Here is a 21,130-nt window from a genome sequence, read left to right on the forward strand (position 1 = left end):
AATTTCATTGGGGTTAAAGGAAACTTCCCAGTTTATTTAATTTGTATCTAGTGTGGATATATCTATATCATTTTCGGAAGTATAAAAGAGTGTAATTCAGAGATATTGATACAGTGGAGTCGATATCACGTATAATGTGGTGTTTTTTTTAAACGTGTTTGGTAAAAGGTTCTTGAACGAATGAAATTATAAATAAGCTACTGAAAGTAGATCTTCTCAGTGTTAAAGAAAAGATTTCAATTAAGGGAAAAAGTTTTCTAAATGATGAATAAGTTTAATTGAAATATTTGAATTATTTACGGAAAAGCTAAAGATTTTGCTACTAACAAAGATTCGTTATTCTGTGACGCATGCGAAGTCTCATCACTTACATATTATCGCTGTGTCGAGTTGGAAAAATATTTAAGGGAGAATTCCTAACAGTAGTGATGGAAGTGTCCATAAACAGAATAATCATTACAAGACGGTAGACAGATTGGTATTTTAGTACAAGTAATAATGTAGTTCCGAGTTTATGTCCGAGAGTACGTTCTGCGTTGTGAGCTCGTTGCGAAAGATAATAATTGCTAGTTGGATGTCGCATTTATCATCACGCAAGATGATCTTGTGATGCTCGCGGTTCGCTGAACACTGTCAAAGACCTACGACACGTTCAGTTATTAGTCTATAGCAAATTTTCCCGCCCTTGTTTTCAAAGAAGTTGGCCTATAGGACAATATTCTTCCGGTAGCCTATTGGTGCGGCAACGTCACTGGGTATACAGCGAAAGAGGCAGAGCGGGAGAGGGGGGAATGTTTATCAAAATATTACTGTCGTGCAGCCGGTGTGGCGATCTCAGAGTGGTTTGTATTCTTCACGCACCGTAGCTGGGTGTTTACTTCCTTGATGGCGGACGCCAGGAAATTGGAAGCCTGTTGCCGCCTTCTCTACTGGAATTACATTCGTTCTTCGCTTCTCAGATTTTACTTCTAAGGTGAGCGGGAAATACAGAACAGTTCCTATGAAGCCACTCCTGCGACACGACAAATATTTTTTGATAAACATACTCGCTCTGCCTGTTCCAGTACCTATTCAGTTACGATGCCTCACCCAGAACTATTACAGAGTTCGGCTTCCGTTAATTCTGGGACCTAGACTAACATAGAGCTCCACATTGCCTGCTGTGTTTCTCCACACCATGATTAAAATATCGCGGACGATCCTGAGTTCACAAAATAGCCCAGTATGTAGTCGATGAGCAGATCTCTTCCATAGAATGGCCTCCCAGTAACTTGGATTAAAGCAGTACGCCACCACTCCCCCCAAGAGGGAGAGCAAGAATTTCACCCAATAACCTCACTTCTCAAGAAGAATCTCCCTTTTACATCTACGTCTACATGATTACTCGGCAATTTACAATTAAGTACGTGGCAGAGGATTGTTTGAACCACTTTCAAAATACTTCTCTACCGTTCCACTTTCGAACACTTAAATCTTTCTGTACGAGCTATGACTTCTCTTATTTTATCATGATGCTCATTTCTCCCGATGTAGGTGGACACCAACAGAATATTTTCGCAAGTGGAGGAGAAAGTTGACGATTGAAATATCACAAGAATATCCTGCTACAACGAAAAACGCGTCTGTTTTAATGATTGCCACCCAATTCAAGTATCCGTTTCGTTGTCTCACCTATGTCACGATAATACAAAACGAACTGCCCTTCTTCGAACCTTTTCTATGTCCTCCGTCAGTACCATCTGATGGGGATCCCACACTGCACAGCACATGGTGGAGAAGTGTAATGTAGGCAGTCTGTTTACTAGACGTGTTGGATTTTCTAAGTATTCTGCCAATAAATCGAATTCTTCAGTTTGCTCCCCAAGAACATTATCTTTATGAAAGAATTGGAAGGAGAATCAGCACTGGTCGTATTTTTTTGTTTTATTATCTGCGAAATCGATTTTCGGTCACTTAGTGACCATCCTTAGTGCTGTAATATACAATTATAATTGGTAGGTACTAGTATCAACAAGCTTAGAGCGATCACATAAACTGAGCTGATTCTCCTTCCAATTCTATCCACTATTTGGTCGTGGTGCACAGAACACTCCATGGAGTCGCCAATCAATAATCTTTATGAAAGTTATTCGTAATTGTACTGAGTTGAATTTATAGGCTTTAGTTTTGTGTGATTTATAGTGTAACCGAAATTCACAAATTACAGTCAAATGCCACTTTTCGCACCATGCAGGTATCTTGTCTAAATCATTTTGGGATGGCTGTTGATCATCTGTTGAATTTACAAAACGGTAAATGACAATTTCATCTGTAATAATGTAAGGGGCAGTCCAGATTGTCTCCTATGTCGTTTCTGTGGATCAGGAACAGCAGAGGGCCTTAAACTGTTCGTTGGGGAACGCCAGATATTAGTTCTGTTTTACTCTACGACTTCCCATCAATTTCTACGAACTGTGTGTGATCTTTCCGACAGGAACTCGTGAATCCAGTCGCACAACTGAGGCGATATTCCACAGGCGTGCAATTTGATTGGAAAACTCTTGTGAGGAACGGTGTAAAAAGCGTTCGGGAAATCTAGAAATACGCAATCAATTTGAGATCCCGTGTCGATAGCACTCAACACTTCCTGTGAGTAAAGAGCTAGTTGTATTTGACAAGAACGATATTTTCCGAAACAGTGTTGGCTGTTTGTCAGTGCATCGTTTTCTTCGAGGCAATTCGTAAGTGAACGCGACGGTGTTCAGCTGACCAGGAACACCAGAAGATCCTCAAGAAGAATAGAGGAGTGGGGTTGAAACGTCGATCGTCTAAGAAGGAAGTGAAAGAGGAACGTGACACGGCCTGACGACCTAGAGCAGGGGCGGGCAAACGTTGCACGCGGCTCATGAGCACACAGCGCTGCACGTGTGCTGCTCGCGTGCAATCGTCGAACGGGATAGTGCCGACAGCCTGCAGGTTGCTGCAGTGTAGTACCAGGCTAAGATGCGGACGTTGAAGCGAAGCGACCACTACGTAGTGAACGTTGTATTTCAATAACCGGAAAATGCAGAGTGAATCAAGGAAACGGAGAATTGGAGATTTGCTATCTTTTAAAAAGGAATGGGAGAATCATTTGTTCTCTGTGGAGAAACGTGAAAATTGGAAATGTATAATATGTGACAGTATTCTCGCTGGTGAGCGGAAGTTTAATATTGAACGCCATTATAATAGATTTCAGTATGTTGCCGTTCTTAGTGCAATAAAAGAGGAATTTCTCAAGCGATTTGGGGATATATCTTACTTATCCCAAGGTTTTGAATAGTTCTCGAGAGAATCTGGTTTCTGTAGATGATATTCATCTCAGTTTGCAAATGGAATTAATAGATCTACAGTGTAATTCTCGTCTGAGAGACAAGTTCCTTTTGGCAAGACGTGTAATAGATCTTTATCACGACTTTCCACAGCAAGAGTTTCCTCGTCTCCATCGTGAAGCCATGAAGAAAGTCAATGTTGGGCTCGACATACTTTTGTGAGAGATTTTTTTCTGTTATGAAAATTAATAAGTCTCGGTTAAGAGCAAACATCAGTAATGAAAATTTACGTAACTGTTTGCGTTTGTCTGTATGTAGAAATTTTGTTCCACACATTAAACGTATTGTTAACTCCACCTGTGATAATTAAACAAAACGTATCGTAGGTAATAGGTACTCTTTCAAACCATGATTACTTTCAAGCACTCCTACTAACCTTATTCCTTCATTTAATAAAGCAGGCCAGGAAACAAAACGCATTACGGGGGAAGAAGCGGAGAGACAGTATGGTGGGGAGGGGTGAGAAGCGGGTGGCCAGCTTGCCCCTGTGTGCACGCAGAACACCTGTTAACTGCACACGTGCATGTGCAACGCACACGTGCAAAATTCCTGCCCGCCCCTGACCTAGAGGATTTCACCTTCAACGACAACGGCCACGGAAGCACGCAGGCGTAGGCGGCTCACAGGTTGACCGAGAACGACAACACCTCTACGGAAGAGACGCGGCGGTTGATTGGGTAACGGGCCAGTGGTCGGCGCGCTGTGACTGACGCAGCGGCTGCCGTGAGGTCACGGGGGCGCCAGGACACGCCGGCGGTCGGTTGGCGCTCGCCCGCCGTTCCCATCCCACGGCGCTAGCCGGGATACTGCATGCAGCTGCTGCTAGCTGCCGACAACACGCTGGCGTGCGTCTGATTGCTCAGCGCAACGTGTCATTTCACGACAAGTGACTGTCGCAGCCAGAGGCGCGGGAGCACGCCGCTTCCCACAGACACCCAAAATTAAAGTGTTCGCCTCTGGTTCCCAAAGCAGAGATATCAAGTTTTCTTGAAAACTGGTTATTTGGCGAAACAGAAGAGCAGAATGGAACAGTGTTAGCCCACGTCGATTTCCCTTCTCACATTAAATTGCCAAGAAGATGAGGAATGGTTGCTCTATGTGATTACTTTCATTGGCTTCTCAGAAAGATTACCACACTGCTCCATAGGAAAAAGTTACAATATGTTATATTTCAAGCTAAAATTTATGAAAAGGAATTACTTTATAAAATATTTTAGTTGCGGTGTTGTAACCGAAAAGCACTAGTTCTGAAAGTATAGTGAAAATTACTATGACGCATACGGATAGTCAACAGAAGATAGTGCGGTCACACCTGCCTACCGTGTCTGTTGTTTGTGCCTTAGTGATGCGCTTTGTCAGCCATTTAGTTAGCTGGTTGCGAATGCTGTGAGTACCCGATGCACAGTAAATTGCTATCCTGAAGCGTACGTTGAAAAATGGGGCGCATTGTTTTATGAATTTCGTGTCTCTTCAGAGACGGATTTTTATTGAAATCAGAACTACACTATTGGCCATTAAAATTGCTACTCCACGAAGATGACGTGCTACAGACGCGAAAGTTAGCCGACAGGAAGAAAATGCTGTGATATGCAAATGATTAGCTTTTCACAGCATTCACACAAGGTTGGCTCCGGTGGCGACACCTACAACGTGCTGACATGAGGAAAGTTTCCAACTGATTTCTCATACACAAACAGCAGTTGACCGACATTGCCTGGTGAAACGTAGTTGTGATGCCTCGTGTAAGGAGGAGAAATGCGTACCGTCATAGTTCCGACTTTGATAAAGATCGGATTGGAGCCTATCGCGATTGCGGTTTATCGTACCGCGACATTTTTGCTCGCGTTGGCCAGATCCAATGACTGTTAGCAGAAGATGCAATCGGTGGGTCCAGGAGGGTAATACGGAACGCCGTGTAGGATCCCAACGGCCTTGTATCACTAGCAGTCGAGATGACAGGCATCTTATCCGCATGGCTGTGACGGATCGTGCAGCCACGTCTCGATCCCTGAGTCAATAGATGGGGCCGTTTGCAAGACAAAAACCATCTGCACGAACAGTTCGACAATGTTTGCAGCGGCATGGACTATTAGCTCGGAGACAATGGCTGCGGTTACCCTTGACGCTGCATCACAGACAGGAGCGCCTACGATGGTGTACTCAACGACGAACCTGGGTGCACGAATGGCAAAAGGTCATTTTTTCGGATGAATCCATGTTCTGTTTACAGCATCATGATGGTCGCATTCGTGTTTGGCGACATCGCGGTGAACGCACACTGGAAGCGTGTATTCGTCATCGCCATCACCCGGCGTGATGGTATGGGGTGCCATTGGTTACACGTCTCGGTCACCTCCTGTTCACCTTGGCGGCACTTTGAACAGTGGACGTTACATTTCAGATGTGTTACGACCCATGGCTCTACCCTTCATTCGATCCCTGCGAAACCCTACATTTCAGCAGAATAATGCACGACCGCATTTTGCAGGTCCTGTACGGGCCTTTCTGGATACAGAAAATGTTCGACTGCTGCCCTGGCCAGCACATTCACCAGATCTCTCACGAATTGAAAACGTCTGGTCAATGGTGGCCGAGCAACTGGCTCGTCACAATACGCCAGTCACTACTCTTGATGTAGTGTGGTATCGTGTTGAAGCTGCATGGGCAGCTGTACCTGTACACGCCATCCGAGCTCTGTTCGACTCAATGCCCAGGCGCATCAAGGCCGTTATTACGGCCAGAGGTGGTTGTTCTGGGTAGTGATTCTCAGGATCTATGCACCCAAATTGCGAGAAAATGTAATCACATGTCAGTCCTAGTATAATATATTTGTCCAATGAATACCCGTTTATCATCTTCTTTTGTTCTTGATGTAGCAATTTTAATGGCCAGTAGTGTATATGGTTATCTGCACAGACGGTAGGATTTGTCAAGGGGAAGTAGAAACATTTTGTATATTGGAGATTAACCCACAGCTGTAGGAAAAATGAATGAACAAATTGTACGCCATTACTGGCCTGGACATCCCGTCTCACGTTGTTTGACCACCTGATGGAAGTCTTCCTATTTGTAGGTCACATTGGCGACATGCGATTCTTTGTGATGAAGATGAGATGAAGTGATTAGGACACGCAAACACCCACTCCCCGAACGGAGAAAATTCCCGACCCGTCTGACTACCGAAACCGGGATCCTGGGATCTAGAGGCAGCGACAATTACTAGACCACCTTCTGCGGACCACTGTAGAGAATTACTCGTATTAAGCCAGGTGATACCGAGGGAATTACGAGGAGGGCATGCTGAAAAGTACTGGGTAGAATGTTTCGTATGAAAACTCTTAAAGCTTTTAAAATAAAACAAACCTTATTAACATCCTACATCTTAATGCTTCATGTCTACTTATTTATTTCTCAACATAGTAGCGCTGGCGACGAACACGTTTCTCCCTACGAGAGACCAGTTTGTCGATATCGTCAATGTAGAATGTTTGACTCTGTTGACGGAGCCACAACTTCAGCTTGCACCACTTGATCACTATCAAAGTGGAGTCCTCGAGGGTGTTCTTTAAGTTTAAGAAAGAGGTGAAAATGGTATGGTGCCAAGTCGCGCTCTATGGGTGGTGATCGACGACAGCGCGTCGGATTGCTGCAGATGTCGCAGCGCTTGTGTGTGGTCTGGCATTGTTATCCCCCTCATTGTCGCTGTGGTGCAACCATGACGGTGGCCCATCTGTTGTTGGAATGTCCTCTTTTAACCGCTCTCAGGCGTGCATTTAATCTCCAGGGTGATTTATCATCTCTTTTAGGTGACAATGTCTCTCTGGCAGATCGGGTTTTAAGTTTTATTCGCGCAAGCGGCTTTTATAGGTCCATTTAATTTTATTACATCACATGCTCCGTTTACCATGTTTCTTTATTATTGACCTTGGGGATTTGTAACTGCGTCAGGTCTATGTCTTTTAGCCGTTCTCCTTGTTCGCTGTCCGTCTTCGTCCCTTCACTGCATGTGTTCCTGTTTCTATGCGTTTGGGCGCTGATGACCATGCTGTTTAGCGCCCGAAAACCTCAAACCACACACACACTTGGGGATTTTCTTCCCCTGGAATTTTTATCTTCTGCTTCGAATGACTAATGGATGGTTTCCCTGTGCTCTGTGTGTTTATGAAACAAGGGACCGATGACCTCTGCAGTTTGGTCCCTTTAATCCTCCAACCAACCAACCAACCAACTGAAGGCGAGAGCGCCCCATGTGTGGACGAAATCTTCGGTCAGAAACTCTATTACAGTATATGAAGATAGTAACTGTTCTCGAAAGAACAAATACCATTAATGACCGTGCAGCTTCTCTAGAATAAATGATAATTAATTGAAACTCTCGGCTGCCGACAGGTGTTGTTGATATACCTTTATGGGGACAGCTGAAAATGTGTGCCCCAACCGGGACTCGAACGCGGGATTTCGTGCTTAGATGGCAGACGCTCCATCCATCTGAGCCACCGAGGACATAGATGAATAACGTGACTGCAGGGACTTATCCCTTGCACGCTTCCCGTGAGACCCATATTCCCAGCTGTCCACAATCTACATACGTAATGTTCCTAATAGATATTTGCGCGTTCCACTCATTACGCGCGCCCACTAAGTCGGGGCACACATTTTCAACTGTCCCCATCGAGGTATATCAACAACACCTGCCGGCAGCTGAGGGTTTCAATTAATTGTCATTTATTCTAGAGAAGATCCTCGGTCATCAATGGTATCTGTTCTTTCGAGAACAGTTACTATCTTTATATATAGTTAAGGGCTAACCGGCCATTGAGCTTCGTCTGTGCGAATGCGCACAGGTCGCCCGAACTTTTACGGTAATCGTCACCTTAGTGGGCGCGAGTAATGAGTGGAAGGTGCAAATATCTATTAGGAACATTACGTATGTAGATTGTGGACAGCTGGGAATGTGGGTCTCACGGGAAGCGTGCAAGGGATAAGTCCCTGCAGTCGCGCTATTCATCTGTGTCCTCGGTGGCTTAGATGGATAGAGTGTCTGCCATGTAAGCAAACCGGCACGGTAGCTCAGCGTGTTCGGTCAGAGGGCTGCGTGCTCTCTGTAATAAAAAAAAACGAAGTCAAGGCATCATCGATCAACTTGAACGGATGTCTTGTGATGTCCGCCCAGACCGAACGCAACGAACTATATCGAACAAAACGAGAAAAAAAAGATGGATAGAGTGTCTGCCATGTAAGCAGGAGATCCCGGGTTCGAGTCCCGGTCGGGGAACTCATTTTCAGCTGTCCCCATAGAGGTATATCAACAACACCTGTCGGCAGCTGAGAGTTTCAATAAATTATCTATTACAGTTCGCTGTTTCTCACGCACCGACATAGTTACGATACACACCTCCATGTTAAGTGCAAAACATCGGAGCCCTCTAGTGGCAGGGGGTTGCAATTTGCTCGTGAGACAAGCGAGAAAGTCGACCAAGTAATATGTATGATAGTTAATACCTCAACAGCTACTGAAGCGAGAAAAAAAAATCAGAGGCAGTGGTTTTCAGCACGCCCCCACAGATTAATGAGGCACTGAAAGCGGTAGGCGAGTTTTGTTGTTCGGGCAATGAAACTACTAACGACAGCAGAACATGATATAAAATATGGGCTTGCAATAGCAAGAAAAGTGTTTCTGAAGAAGAGAGATACGTTAACTTTCCGATACAAATTTGAGTATTAGGAAAACTTTTCTGGAAATATTTGTCTGCAAGTGAAACATTGAAGACAAAAAGTGCCGAGAAGAAAAGAACATAAACTTTTGAAATGTGGTACTACTGAAGAATGTTGAAGATTAGATGAGTAGATTTGATAACAAATGAGGAAGGTTCTGAAAGCAGTAGCGAGAAAACTGATTTATGGCACAACTTGACTAAATAACAGAATACGTTGATAGGACACATCCGGAGGCGTGAAGTAATTGTCAGTTTGGTTATGAAGGGAAGTGTGTTTTGTGAAACTTGCAGTGGGAGACCAAGGCCTGAACACCTCAAGTATGTCGAAATTGCTGTAGATGGAGTAATGCTGATAAGTAAAGACTTTCACAGGATAGACTGATAACAATTATTAATTAACTTAACAAGCTGTGAAAGCTCTCTGCTGCCGGTTTCACTGTGGTTTGCCAGGTAGTTCTGTCTTGACATTTAATGTCCAAACTCCTCACATGTAACGTGTTCATGTCTCTTCTGATGTTATCAAAGATATGTGGTCCAGGTCTTCCTCCCTGAGGGTGTTCTGGATGCACCTGGTGCATTTTCCTTTGTTTCGGAGCTCCAAGTGCGTGTATAACCAGCCAAGTCTCCTCACTTTAATTTTTAATGTAGCGTCTGTCTCTCTCCATACAAATCACAGGCGTCATTGTTTGTTAAATTTTCCATTCTACAGCGGTTTTCTCTTGAATTCGTCCAAATGTTGTCCTCCAAATTTTCCTAACGAATATACATAGTTTCATTCTTCTGTTTTTGTTAACGTCCAAGTCTCACAACCATATGTTAGATGAGGTATGATAAGAAATTTGAATTTCGTGGTATACGTTTGCTTTTTGTTATGTACAGCAGCGCAAAATAACGCATACTTACTCTCTGTATCCTCCTATTATTTCTTCTTTGACACTGTCGTCCGGAGTTAACATGATTCCGAGGCAAGTGTACAGAGTCACGTTTGTGTAATTTTTTTCTGTACCAGTGTTTAACGTCTGCTGTGACTCTCCGGTGTGAGGACTACACGCACAGCTACAGTTTCGAGGCTGGGATGGCTTTTTTCGTAGCTGTAAAGAGAAGCACGGCCGTAATGCCTTCAGCCCGCCCTCTGGATACAGATTGCTATGAAAAGAGGCGTCATGGCGTTCGCAAAACAACACTTTTTTATTTTCGTGCAACACTGTTCCAGAAATAAACTAAAAGGACACTTTTCTTGTGACGTTAATTTTCGCAGCGAGGTCTAAGGCGCTGCAGTCATGGACTGTGCGGCTGATCCCGGCGGAGGTTCGAGTCCTCCCTCGGGCATGGGTGTGTGTGCTCGTCCTTAGGATAATTTAGGTTAAGTAGTTTGTAAGCTTAGGGACTGATGCCCTTAGCAGTTAAGTCCCATAAGATTTCAAACACATTTTTTTTTCGCAGCTGCTGTATACAGATTACGGTAGTTTATAATAACCATGCCTTTTTCATGCTACACAACAATTTTTTAAATTTTAGTCACGCACCGAGACGCTTTTCGCCTTTTTAACAAGGCATCTTCAGTGAGTGTCCTAGAATATTACGTAATTTTTTCGTTGTCACGTATAGGTTTTGGATCTAAAATCGTTCATGAAAGTTTTATAATATAATGGAAAGGTACTTAAGGATCAACGTCACATTCATTATTTGCAAAGCAAGAAGATTTCTCTAATGTGGAAAACCGATTGAAAGCTTCCCATTTTCCTTGGTGTTCACTGCGATTTCGTAACATATCACTTTTGCAGAACATTTAAGAGAAATGACTCACTCTCCTGCAAGAGAAGAAGACGTGAAAATAGTTATATCGACTATAAAAAAAGAAAAAAACAGAAAAAAAGAAAAGGATACACACACACGAACAGCATTACATGTTGAGTGATCACTGTGAAGGACACGTAAATGCCGCGTACTCATCTGAGACGGCGTTATCAGCAGTTGACAGAATTTAAAAGAGAACTCATTACGGGTTCCTGTTCGGCTGGCAGGTCGAATCCTGCAATATCCAGATTTGTGGGTCTTTCGTATGTGACAGTGGTCTGATGTTGGACTGTATAGGAACGTAAGGGCAGGCATACTCGCCTTCAAGGTTCCGGTGGACCACGTCAGACCACCACACCACAATGGATGACAGCCGCCTTGTGCAGCAAACACATCATAACTGCTTCACATGAGCGCCTGCCATCGGGGAACAAGTAATGGACTTCCTGCAACATTCTGCGTTGTCCCACATCACTGATCGGAGACTGACGGCAGCCATACTAGGGAATTACCGTCCCACAGGTAGGCTGCCGTTAACGCTGCAACATAGGCGGCTGCTTTTTGTGGATGACCATGGTTGGGGACTGTGGTGAAGAGGTCCCATTCTTGCAATGTTTTGGGAGAGGGGAGACATTGGGTGTGACTTCAGATTCAAGTAAACTCCGTCCGAACAGGTCTCGGAAGACCCTAACGGTACTGACCGACCGCCGCGTCATCCTCAGTCGATAGGCATCACTGGATGCGGATATGGGGGGGCGTGTGGTCAACACACCTCTCTGCGGCCGTTGTCAGTTTTCGTGACTGGAGCCGCTGCTTCTCAGTCAGGTAGCTCCCCCAGTTGGCCTCACAAACGTTGAGTACACCCCCCTTGCCAACAGCGCTCGGCGGACCGGACGGTCACCCATCCGAGTTCTAGCCAAGTCCGACAGCGCTTAACGTCAGTGATCTGGCGGGAACGGAACAGCTGTTAGCATGAGTGACATAAAAGTAGATATCTTAGGTGTTGCGAAACAACTCAAATCACTTAAGAAAGGCAAATCTTCCGGTCCAGAAGGTATACCAATCAGGTTCCTCTCAGAGAATGCAGACACGATAGCGCCTTTCTTAGAAATCATGTACAACCGCTCACTTGACGAAAGGCCTGGAAAGTAGACTGGAAAGTAGCACAGGTCACATCAATATTCAAGAAAGGAAATAGGAGTAACCCATTGAATTACAGACCCATATCACTGACCTCAATTTGCAGTAGGATTTTGGAGCATATACTGTGTTCGAACATTATGAATTACCTTGAAGAAAATGACTTATTGATACATAACCAACACGGATTCAGAAAACATCGTTTTTGTGCAACACAGGTAGGTCTTTATTCCCATGAAGTAATGAGTGCTGTCGACATGGAGTCTCAGATGGATTCCATATTCCTAGATTTCCAGAAGGCTTTTGATACCGTTCCTCACAAGCGACTATTAATCAAATTGCGTGCATACGGAGTATCGTCTCAGTTGTGTGACTGGATTCGTGATTTCCTCTCAGAGAGGACACAGTTCGTAGTGATGGACAGTAAATCATCGAGTAGAACAGAAGTGATATCTGGCGTTCCGCAAGGTAGTGTCACAGGTCCTCTGCTGTTCCTGATATATATAATATTCTGAGTAGCCCCCTTAGATTGTTTGCAGATGACGCTGTAATTTACCGTCTATTAAAATCATCAGACGATCAAATCCAACTACAAAATGATCTAGAGATAATTTCTGTATGGTGTGAAAAGCAATTAGCACTAAACAAAGAAAAGTGCGAGGCCATACACATGGGTACTAAAAGAAATCCGATAAATTTTGGGTATAGGATAAATCGACAAATCTAAGGGCTGCCAATTCGACTAAATTCCTAGGAATTACAATTACGAGCAACTTAAATTGAAAAGACCACATAGATAATATTGTGGGAAGCCGAAACAAAGACTCCGCTTTGTTGGCAGAACACTTAGAAGATGCGACAAACCCACTAGAGAGACAGCCTACATTACACTTGTCCGTCCTGTGCTGGAATACTGCTGCGCGGTGTGGGATCCTTACCAGGTAGGATTGACGTAGGACACTGAAAAAGTGCAAAGAAGGGCAGCTCGTTTCGTGTTATCGCGCAGCAGGGGTGAGAGTGTCACTGATATGATACGCGAGTTGGCGTGGAAGTCACTGAAACAAAGACGGTTTTCTTTGCGGCGAAATCTATTTACGAAATTTCGATCACCAACTTTCTCTTCCGAACGCGTAAATATTTTGTTGAGACCCACCTACGTAGGGAGAAATGATCATCATAATAAAATAAGAGGAATCAGAGCTCGAGTGGAAAGATTTAGGCGTTCCTTCTTCCCACGCGCCATTCGAGAGTGGAATGGTAGAGAAGTGGTATGAAAATGGTTCGATGAACCCTCTGCCAGGCGCTTAAGTGCGAATTGCAGAGTAACCATGTAGATGTAGGTGATCCGGTGTTACCACTGCGGCAAGGCCGTTGGCATGACTTCAGATCGCGGTTGGTAATGACTGAGGGAACTCCCCCAGCACGGTGGAAGGTTACAGACATCCTGCATCCTCGTGGACAGTACCACGTTGCCATTTTTCAACAGGCCGACACGTATCTCTGTGAACTGTTTGTGTGGTGCTGAAGTACCACTGTGGCTAGCAAGACGCCCGGGCCCATCTCTGATAGAAAATGTGGGACCAACTGGGACCTTCAACTCAGTCCCAGTGTCAGTGACCAGGATATAAAGGAGCATACACCTGTTGTGGACCACCTGGTCTCAGAACAGACTACAAAGGCCAAAGGTTTTATGACACTCTGTGACGGTTTTACGTATCACCAACATGACTAAATGCAATGAATATGGATGATATGATACTCTATGGTATTCTGCGGTTTGAATTCACTCTGATATTCAGCAGTTGCATTGATTTGATTTTGTAAATGCTACTGACAATATTATACACATGTATATTGTAGTATTCATACTACAACTTCTGCCGGATAATTATTTTGTTCAAATTGCACACGAATTCCACCTGACGTAGTGTAATAATGTTGACTGTAAGTTGTGTTCATATCACTAAAATTACGGATCGTACATCAGAGCTTTTATAATTTTTGTCTTCGATGGATTTAATTATTCTTAGCAAATTGATCATGAAAAGGAACCACAGAATATCACCCGCACACAACACTGACTTATGCTACCAGAAATATTTTTCTCCGTGATTCGTGCGTAGTTTAATTATGGCCCCATACATCAGCAATGAAATCTTGTTCAACAATAAATACCATCAGCACTGTTCTTAGAAGATGCAGTCTGATTCGATTTTTTTTTTATATAAATAGAGTTCAGTACCCCCGGTGCACATTTATTTCTTACACATCGGAATATCGTTTGCAGTTTCAAGTAATTTAAATTTGCCGCTGAGATAAATGTTAAGATGGCGGCCAACAAAAGATAGAGGATTTCTTTTTTAATTAAGATTTTCCTTTGCTCAATAAATAATTAATCATTTAAACTGATGCCACCAAAAAAATTATTAATACTGTTTTGCAAATTAGTTTAACACAAACCCTTGATATTTCGACCAGAAGTACAGACGAAGTTGCTATATAATCGCAACTAACAATGGCTGCGCTTCTTGCAGCTATGATAAAACAATTAATACAAAATTATAATTAAAGGAGGAAGTAATTTTCCAATAATTAATGATAAATAGTTTTAACGCTCTATTTGTTTTTTTACCAGCAAATGAACATAAAACTACAATAATTTTACGTTAAATGTTTTTCATTCAACAGACCTCAAATCGATTCGCGTCTTGCATCGGCGACGTACATCAGAAGAAGACAACAAAAGGGTACAAAACAAAAGAAAAGAATGACAGAGATTAACAAAGAATGGTAGACAAATATTGTCTCTGTTTTACGTAATTATCAGCTTTTTAAGAAATAATTACATAACTGAATGAATATTATTGAGTTACGTAACTTTCCACACGTTCATATTCCACTCGTCACATTATAAGTAAAAAATATATACATCGTGGATGTTATATTGGTTCAAATGGCTCTGAGCACTTTGGGACTTAACATCTATGGTCATCAGTCCCCTACAACTTAGAACTACTGAAACCTAACTAACCTAAGGACATCACACAACACCCAGTCATCACGAGGCAGAGAAAATCCCTGACCCCTCTGGGAATCGAACCCGGGAACCCGGGCGCGGGTGGATGTTGTAACTCTTCTGAACTGGATCTACGCATGGATCGAGGCAAGAGGAGGTGCGTGCCATTCTGATAAGTGGGATCCTTGGTAAATATGATTCGATTTCACTGAAGTAATATCCCATAACTTCACAACTAGTGAAGTTTCATTTTTTTCCTCCTCCTCTTCTCGATGCTTTGTGTTTTTTATCAGGACTGTAGTTCCCGCTCCTCAGTTCAGACCAACATTTCTCGGTGGTTACGGTTGTAAGGCCAAACTCATCCCAAATTTTTCCAATTGGGAAACCCTGTACGCCACTGTCAGCTCAGTTGGTATTTGATTGGGAAAGAAACGAAGTCGAACCTCTTTAATGGGTTGGATCTCAGACAGCCACTGTATCCCTTAGAGTGAAGAATGAAAAGTAATAAATAAATACAGACGGGACTCACCATGGCGAACCCGGAGAGCAGCTCCGAGGTGGTGGCGGTGGCCTTGAGCTTGGCGCGCGACATGTGGAGTCGGCGCCACGACAGGCCCTCCGCCGTGATGCCCTCGCCGTCGTAAGTCCCGCACACTGTGCTCGAGTCCTCTCCGCCGCCGCCTCCCTGCACACACACCACGCAGTCCGCTGTCACGGCCACTCCGACGTGATAGGTTTTGTGGAACCAATGCTGTTGTATCCACGGACCCAACCAACCAACCAACTCGCGCACGCGCGCCCTAACCGTGACATCGCTGGCCACAGTTCCTGTCGCGGCCGTCGGTGTCTCAGGGCGTTACCGCCGACGGAAGAGGTCGCGCTATGGCTGAGCTCGGGTCCGCAGCGCCGTCTGCCTTTTGCATATAAGGAGGAGCGCTGGCCCCGAGACGGACAGTCTATTGTCGATTGTCTGTTTCTAGTCTTTCGTGGAGTTTATAGCGGAGCCATTGCAGTGTGATATTTGCTATTGTATTCGACTAGGATCACAAGGGAACCTCCCCATCGCACCCCCCTCAGATTTAGTTATAAGTTGCCACAATGGATAAGCCTTGAAAAAATGAACACAGACCAATCGAGAAAACATGAAGAAGTTGTGTGGAACTATGAAAAAATAAGCAAAATATACAAACTGAGTAGTTCATGTGTAAGATAGGCAACATCAAGGATAGACTGAACTCAGAAGCGCCGTGGTCCTGTGGTTAGCGTGAGCAGCTGTGGAACGAAAGGTCCTTGGTTCAAGTCTTCCTTCGAGCGAAAAGTTAATTTTTTTATTTTCAGACAATTATCAAAGTTCACTCACTCACACGTAATCAAATTCGCTCTCCATAATTCCAGGACATGTTCAGATTTGACGGTCTACACACGGGAAAATTTGAAAACATAAAAACATATGTTTTGACAGAGCACAGGGAAAACTGAGCGACTGTGAAACTATTGGATTCATTTGTTGCAGTTTATGTGACAAACTCTTATGTTTTCATCACTTTTTGGGAGTAATTATCACATCCACAAGAAAACCTAAATCGGCAAGGTAGAAGAATCTTTTTACCCATTCGCCAAGTGTGCAAGTTAGGTGGGTCGACAACATATTCCTGTCATGTGACGCACATGCCGTCACTAATGTCGTATAGAATATATGAGACGTGTTTTCCTGTGGAGGAATCGGTTGACCTATGACCTTGCGATCAAATGTTTTCGGTTCCCATTGGAGAGGCACGTCCTTTCGTGATGATGATGATGTTTGGTTTGTGGGGCGCTCAACTGCGTGGTTATCAGCGTCCGTACAATTATCCAATCTTTGCTCAGTCCAATTTCGCCACTTTCCTGGATGATGATGAAAATGATGAGGACAACACAAACACCCAGTCATCTCGACGTCCTTTCGTCTACTAATCGCACCGTTTTGCGGTGCGGTCGCAAAACACAGACACTAAACTTATTACAGTGAACAGAGACGTCAATGAACGAATGGACAGATCATAACTTTGCGAAGATAAAGAAAAAATTTTCGCTCGAGGGAATACTTGAACCAAGGACCTCTCGTTCCGCAGCTGCTCACGCTAACCACGGGACCATTTTTTTTTTTTTTCAAAAGAAAACAAAGACTCCAATTATACTGGTTTCTCCTTCCAGTAAACAAAATTGAGTCTCCTTCGTCTTGTTGGCGAAGAAGCAATCTTTTGGAACAAAAAAAGTTTCTCAAATTCAAAATCAAATTTCTTGTTCCTTTAAGAACAAACTATGAAGAATAAATAAGGAAAAGCGTTTTAAGTCGTCGTGCGACTTGTAGTTAAAGTCCAGTTCTTACAGGAGCTCCTGAAGTGTATCCGCCTACAGCATGCCAGCTCGTCCAAACGTGTCTTCTCCTGGCGTAGGCGTGGGTTCCGGGTAGCAGATCTATTCAGGTCGGTTCGTTTTATACAGTTTTCAGCTTCTCATGGCTTGGACGTTCCAGCTACTAGGTGGGTCATCGAAAGTGCTCCGTAAGAAATTGGAAAAATATTGTTTATAGCGTGGGTTGCGTATCAGGACGCAGTGTCGTTCGTTGAGATAAGTCCAATATCCTAGCGTAGACTTGTCGCCAGAAGTAAAAAGATAGCGGATCGTGTGGCCACAGATCCAATTCACAGAGTTAGTTTTGGCGGAGGGGTAGAAAGTCTTATCGGGGTGCAAAAGCATGTGGACGTCGATCTGAGCCGGTGTCTGACGAGTAAGAAACGCCAAAATTCGCCGCGCAAGTGTCCAGACGTCTAGCGCTGTGCCACAGTGGAACCGGTGGACATCCGTGTCATCCACTCCACAGTGGGTGCAGAGGGATGAATCGGCGAGATGGATGCGGTGCAGACGATCTCGGTTAACTTGTTTGCCATTCACGGTGATGTACCACGCTGATTGAACGTCTGATTCGAGAAAACGCGCATGGATCGCCTTCCATATGTGGCTCCACACGTACTGTGGATACTTAAGTTCGATGGGGTTGGACGGGCGGCACTGTTGTAACAATTCGGAGACTGTTTTCGTGAGGTACAAACGTGTAAGTGGTAAGGACCGGTAGATATAACTGAACTCCAGGAAAAATCGTTGGATGTAATAAAAGGGGGTTGGAATGGTCGATACCAGTACTGGGGCGGACAAGGAGGCCGGTGCAAAGTTGTGAAGCAGGAGGCTAGTAAGGCTCTGCGGGCAACGATGCCAAAGTTTTAGTTGGGAGCTGACGTATAGTGCCTTGACACGAGTCGGCACGTGGATGAGTCCCAAACCGCCACGATCTCGTGGCAGTGCAAGGGATTCATACTGCACCTTGAATAACATCCCCGAGCTGACGAAGGAGCCGAAAGCCATCAACAGTCGTCGCGCCAGGAGATTTGGGACTGGTAGTACTTGAGCCACGTGTGGTATACCGGAAGCATGATACATGTTCACGTATTGCGCGCGTTGGATAATGTCGAGAGCTCGTAGCCGGTGATCTGCGCGAGTTGCTCTGATTGTCTGTAGCAAGCGTCTACCATTGATAGTCGCTGAGCGGCGCAGGTCTGCTGTGAAATCAAGTCCAAGACACCGTATGGTGGCGGAGACACTAAGCGGGGCAGCGCATCTCTCCGGCAAGCCCTCACCAATGAGCAGGACCTTGGATTTTGACACGTTGAGGCAGCTCCCCGACGCTTCGCCGTAAGTCGCCACCCATGCCAGTGCTGCTCGTACTTCATCTTCACTGCGCAGATATAGTACTATGTCGTCTGCGTAGGCTGTACAACAAAAACGGTGGCCTTGCACAGCCATGCCTTCCAAACGTTGGCGCATGCCCTGGAGCAGGGGTTCCAAGGCGAAAGCATACAAAATCGTGGAAAGAGGGCATCCTTGTCGTACAGATCGTGCGATGACCAGGGACGGTGTAAGACGACCATTGTACATGATTTTGGAGGTTGCACTACTCAACAGGCGCATAATCACCGTTACAATACCGCCAGGAAAACCCATATGCTGAAGAACTGTCCGTAAATAGAAGTGGTCAACACGGTCGAAAGCCTGGCTAAAGTCCAGTGAAGCCAAGGCGCCAGGGAGACGCTGATGATGCGCTAATGCTATCATGTCTCTGTAACGGCAAAGGGCCGTACGGATGTTGTTGTCGCCTCCTAGGGAAGGCTGGTCGCAGGATGTGACGTAACGTGCGACCTTCTTGAGACGCGATGCCAGTAGCCGTGTGAATATTTTCATGTCACTGTTGAGCAAAGTAATTGGTCGATAGTCCTGGACCCTCGATAACCCACGCGGTTTATGTACGGGGATAATAATTCCTTCTAGAAAGGCGCTCGGGACCACTGTCATCGGTGACATCAGCTCTTGTGCGATTGCTGTCCACGTGGAAGCCAACAAATAGTGAAAACTTTTATAAAATTCGATGGGGATACCGTCAGGTCCAGGAGATCTGTTATCGGAACCCGCCTTGATAGCGTCTAGCACTTCATCGGTGGTTACGTCGTCTTGGAGGTCGTGCACTGCATCCTCTGGAAGAGTGTTCGTAGTAAGCTGAGCGACTTCTGTGATCAGTGCTGCAGAATGCGGTACGGCTGCGTATAGCCCGGCAAAATGAGCATGGAGAGCACGACCGATGCTTTGTTGGGTGTCGTGCCGGCGCCCTTCCACATCAGTGAGGACTTGGATCAGAGCTCGTCGTCGTCGTTGTCTTTCCTGAAGGAGGTGGTACATCGACGGACGCTCTTGAGGGATTCGATTAGAAGCTCGAGAACGGACTACAGTGCCTTCCAAGTTACGCCGCATGATCATGGAGATCTGCGCCTTCGTGCCATGGACCATCGACTGCCGGGCTGGCGAGAAAGGCATCGTCGTACAGTCACGTAGAATGGTGTAGTAGAAGTGCAGGGTATTAGTTTGCCACGCCTTTAATTCCTTCCCATAACTCATCAGAGTCTTCCGGAGGGTCGGCTTTGCACAGGAGATCCACCATGATAAGGTGGAGGCATAGGCTTCTCGACGATGGTGGCAGCGTGCCCACGCTTCTTCGACCATACGGCGACAGTCTGAGGAGGTCAGGTGAGCGACATTGAGTTTCCACAGACCACGACTATGCCACACTTGCTGTCGGGCGAGAGTGACGTCACAGATGTACGCATCATGGTCTGAAAAGGCCAAGGGCCAGATTTCCGCATGACGTGTGCCATCAGCAAGGGAGCGGGTAACGTAGATGCGATCTATGCGGCTTGACGAGTGAGAGGTGTAGAATGTATAGCCCGGTTGAAGTTCGTGGAGCTTCCGCCATGTGTCAACAAGTCGGAGACGGTCGATGACCACTGAGAGAGATGCACAAGGGGAATGTCGCGGGAGTTGGTCCGCGGGCTCCTGTGTCGAGTTAAAATCCCCACCGAGTACCAAATCGTCCTGCGGACCAGTGAAAAGGGGCGTGACGCTTTCGGCAAAAAAAGTTTGTCGGTCATGACGGCGGCCAGTGCCGGACGGAGCGTAGATATTAATAATACGCACGCCGAACAGTGTGAGGGCCATACCTCGCGCAGTGGGGAGGTAGATGACGTCCTCTGCAGGGAGGCCGTCGCGTAGCAGGATGGCGACGCCGCTACCGGTATCGGATGCGGGGGAAACATGGGCGTTGTATCCGGTGGGAACTAGGAAGTCAGCCACAAACACCTCTTGTAAGAGTGCTATATCCACATCCGCAGAGTAAATAGTCTCTCTGAACATGGCCAGTTTATGGGGGGCACGAATGGTGGCAAGATTCATCGTGGCGATACGATATTGCTGTGTGCGGCCATCCCCAGTATTTGCAGAACGTGCGGTAGAAGTAGCCGGCAGGTGGAGACCCGCCGGTGGTCCCGCAGTGGTGATAATTACTGGCGGGGTGCCAGCCCCAGTGTCGCCGAGGTGGACTCCTGTGCAGACACGCTGGCAGTCTGTTCCGCTTCTTCTTCAACGTCATCGGCCCAGGAAGCTGACGACGTGGACATGTGACGGTCACGTACTTCCGGAACGGGTGTTGTGGATTCCGCAACATGAGTGGCAGGGGGATCGCCGTCATC

At 45.5% G+C, this 21,130-nt stretch overlaps 1 protein-coding gene across 1 annotated transcript in view; it reads right to left on the reverse strand.

Annotated features, from left to right (window-relative positions):
- Positions 1 to 21,130, reverse strand: part of LOC126100904 (protein orai-2-like) — a 125,120-nt gene that overhangs the window by 13,134 nt on the left and 90,856 nt on the right. Inside the window, exon 4 of the mRNA XM_049911571.1 lies at positions 15,550 to 15,705. Within this exon, the coding sequence (XP_049767528.1) occupies positions 15,550 to 15,705 (156 nt within the window). The remainder of the gene's footprint in view (positions 1 to 15,549; positions 15,706 to 21,130) is intronic.

This window comes from Schistocerca cancellata, chromosome 9 (assembly GCF_023864275.1).
Source record: "Schistocerca cancellata isolate TAMUIC-IGC-003103 chromosome 9, iqSchCanc2.1, whole genome shotgun sequence".
NCBI lineage: Eukaryota > Metazoa > Arthropoda > Insecta > Orthoptera > Acrididae > Schistocerca > Schistocerca cancellata.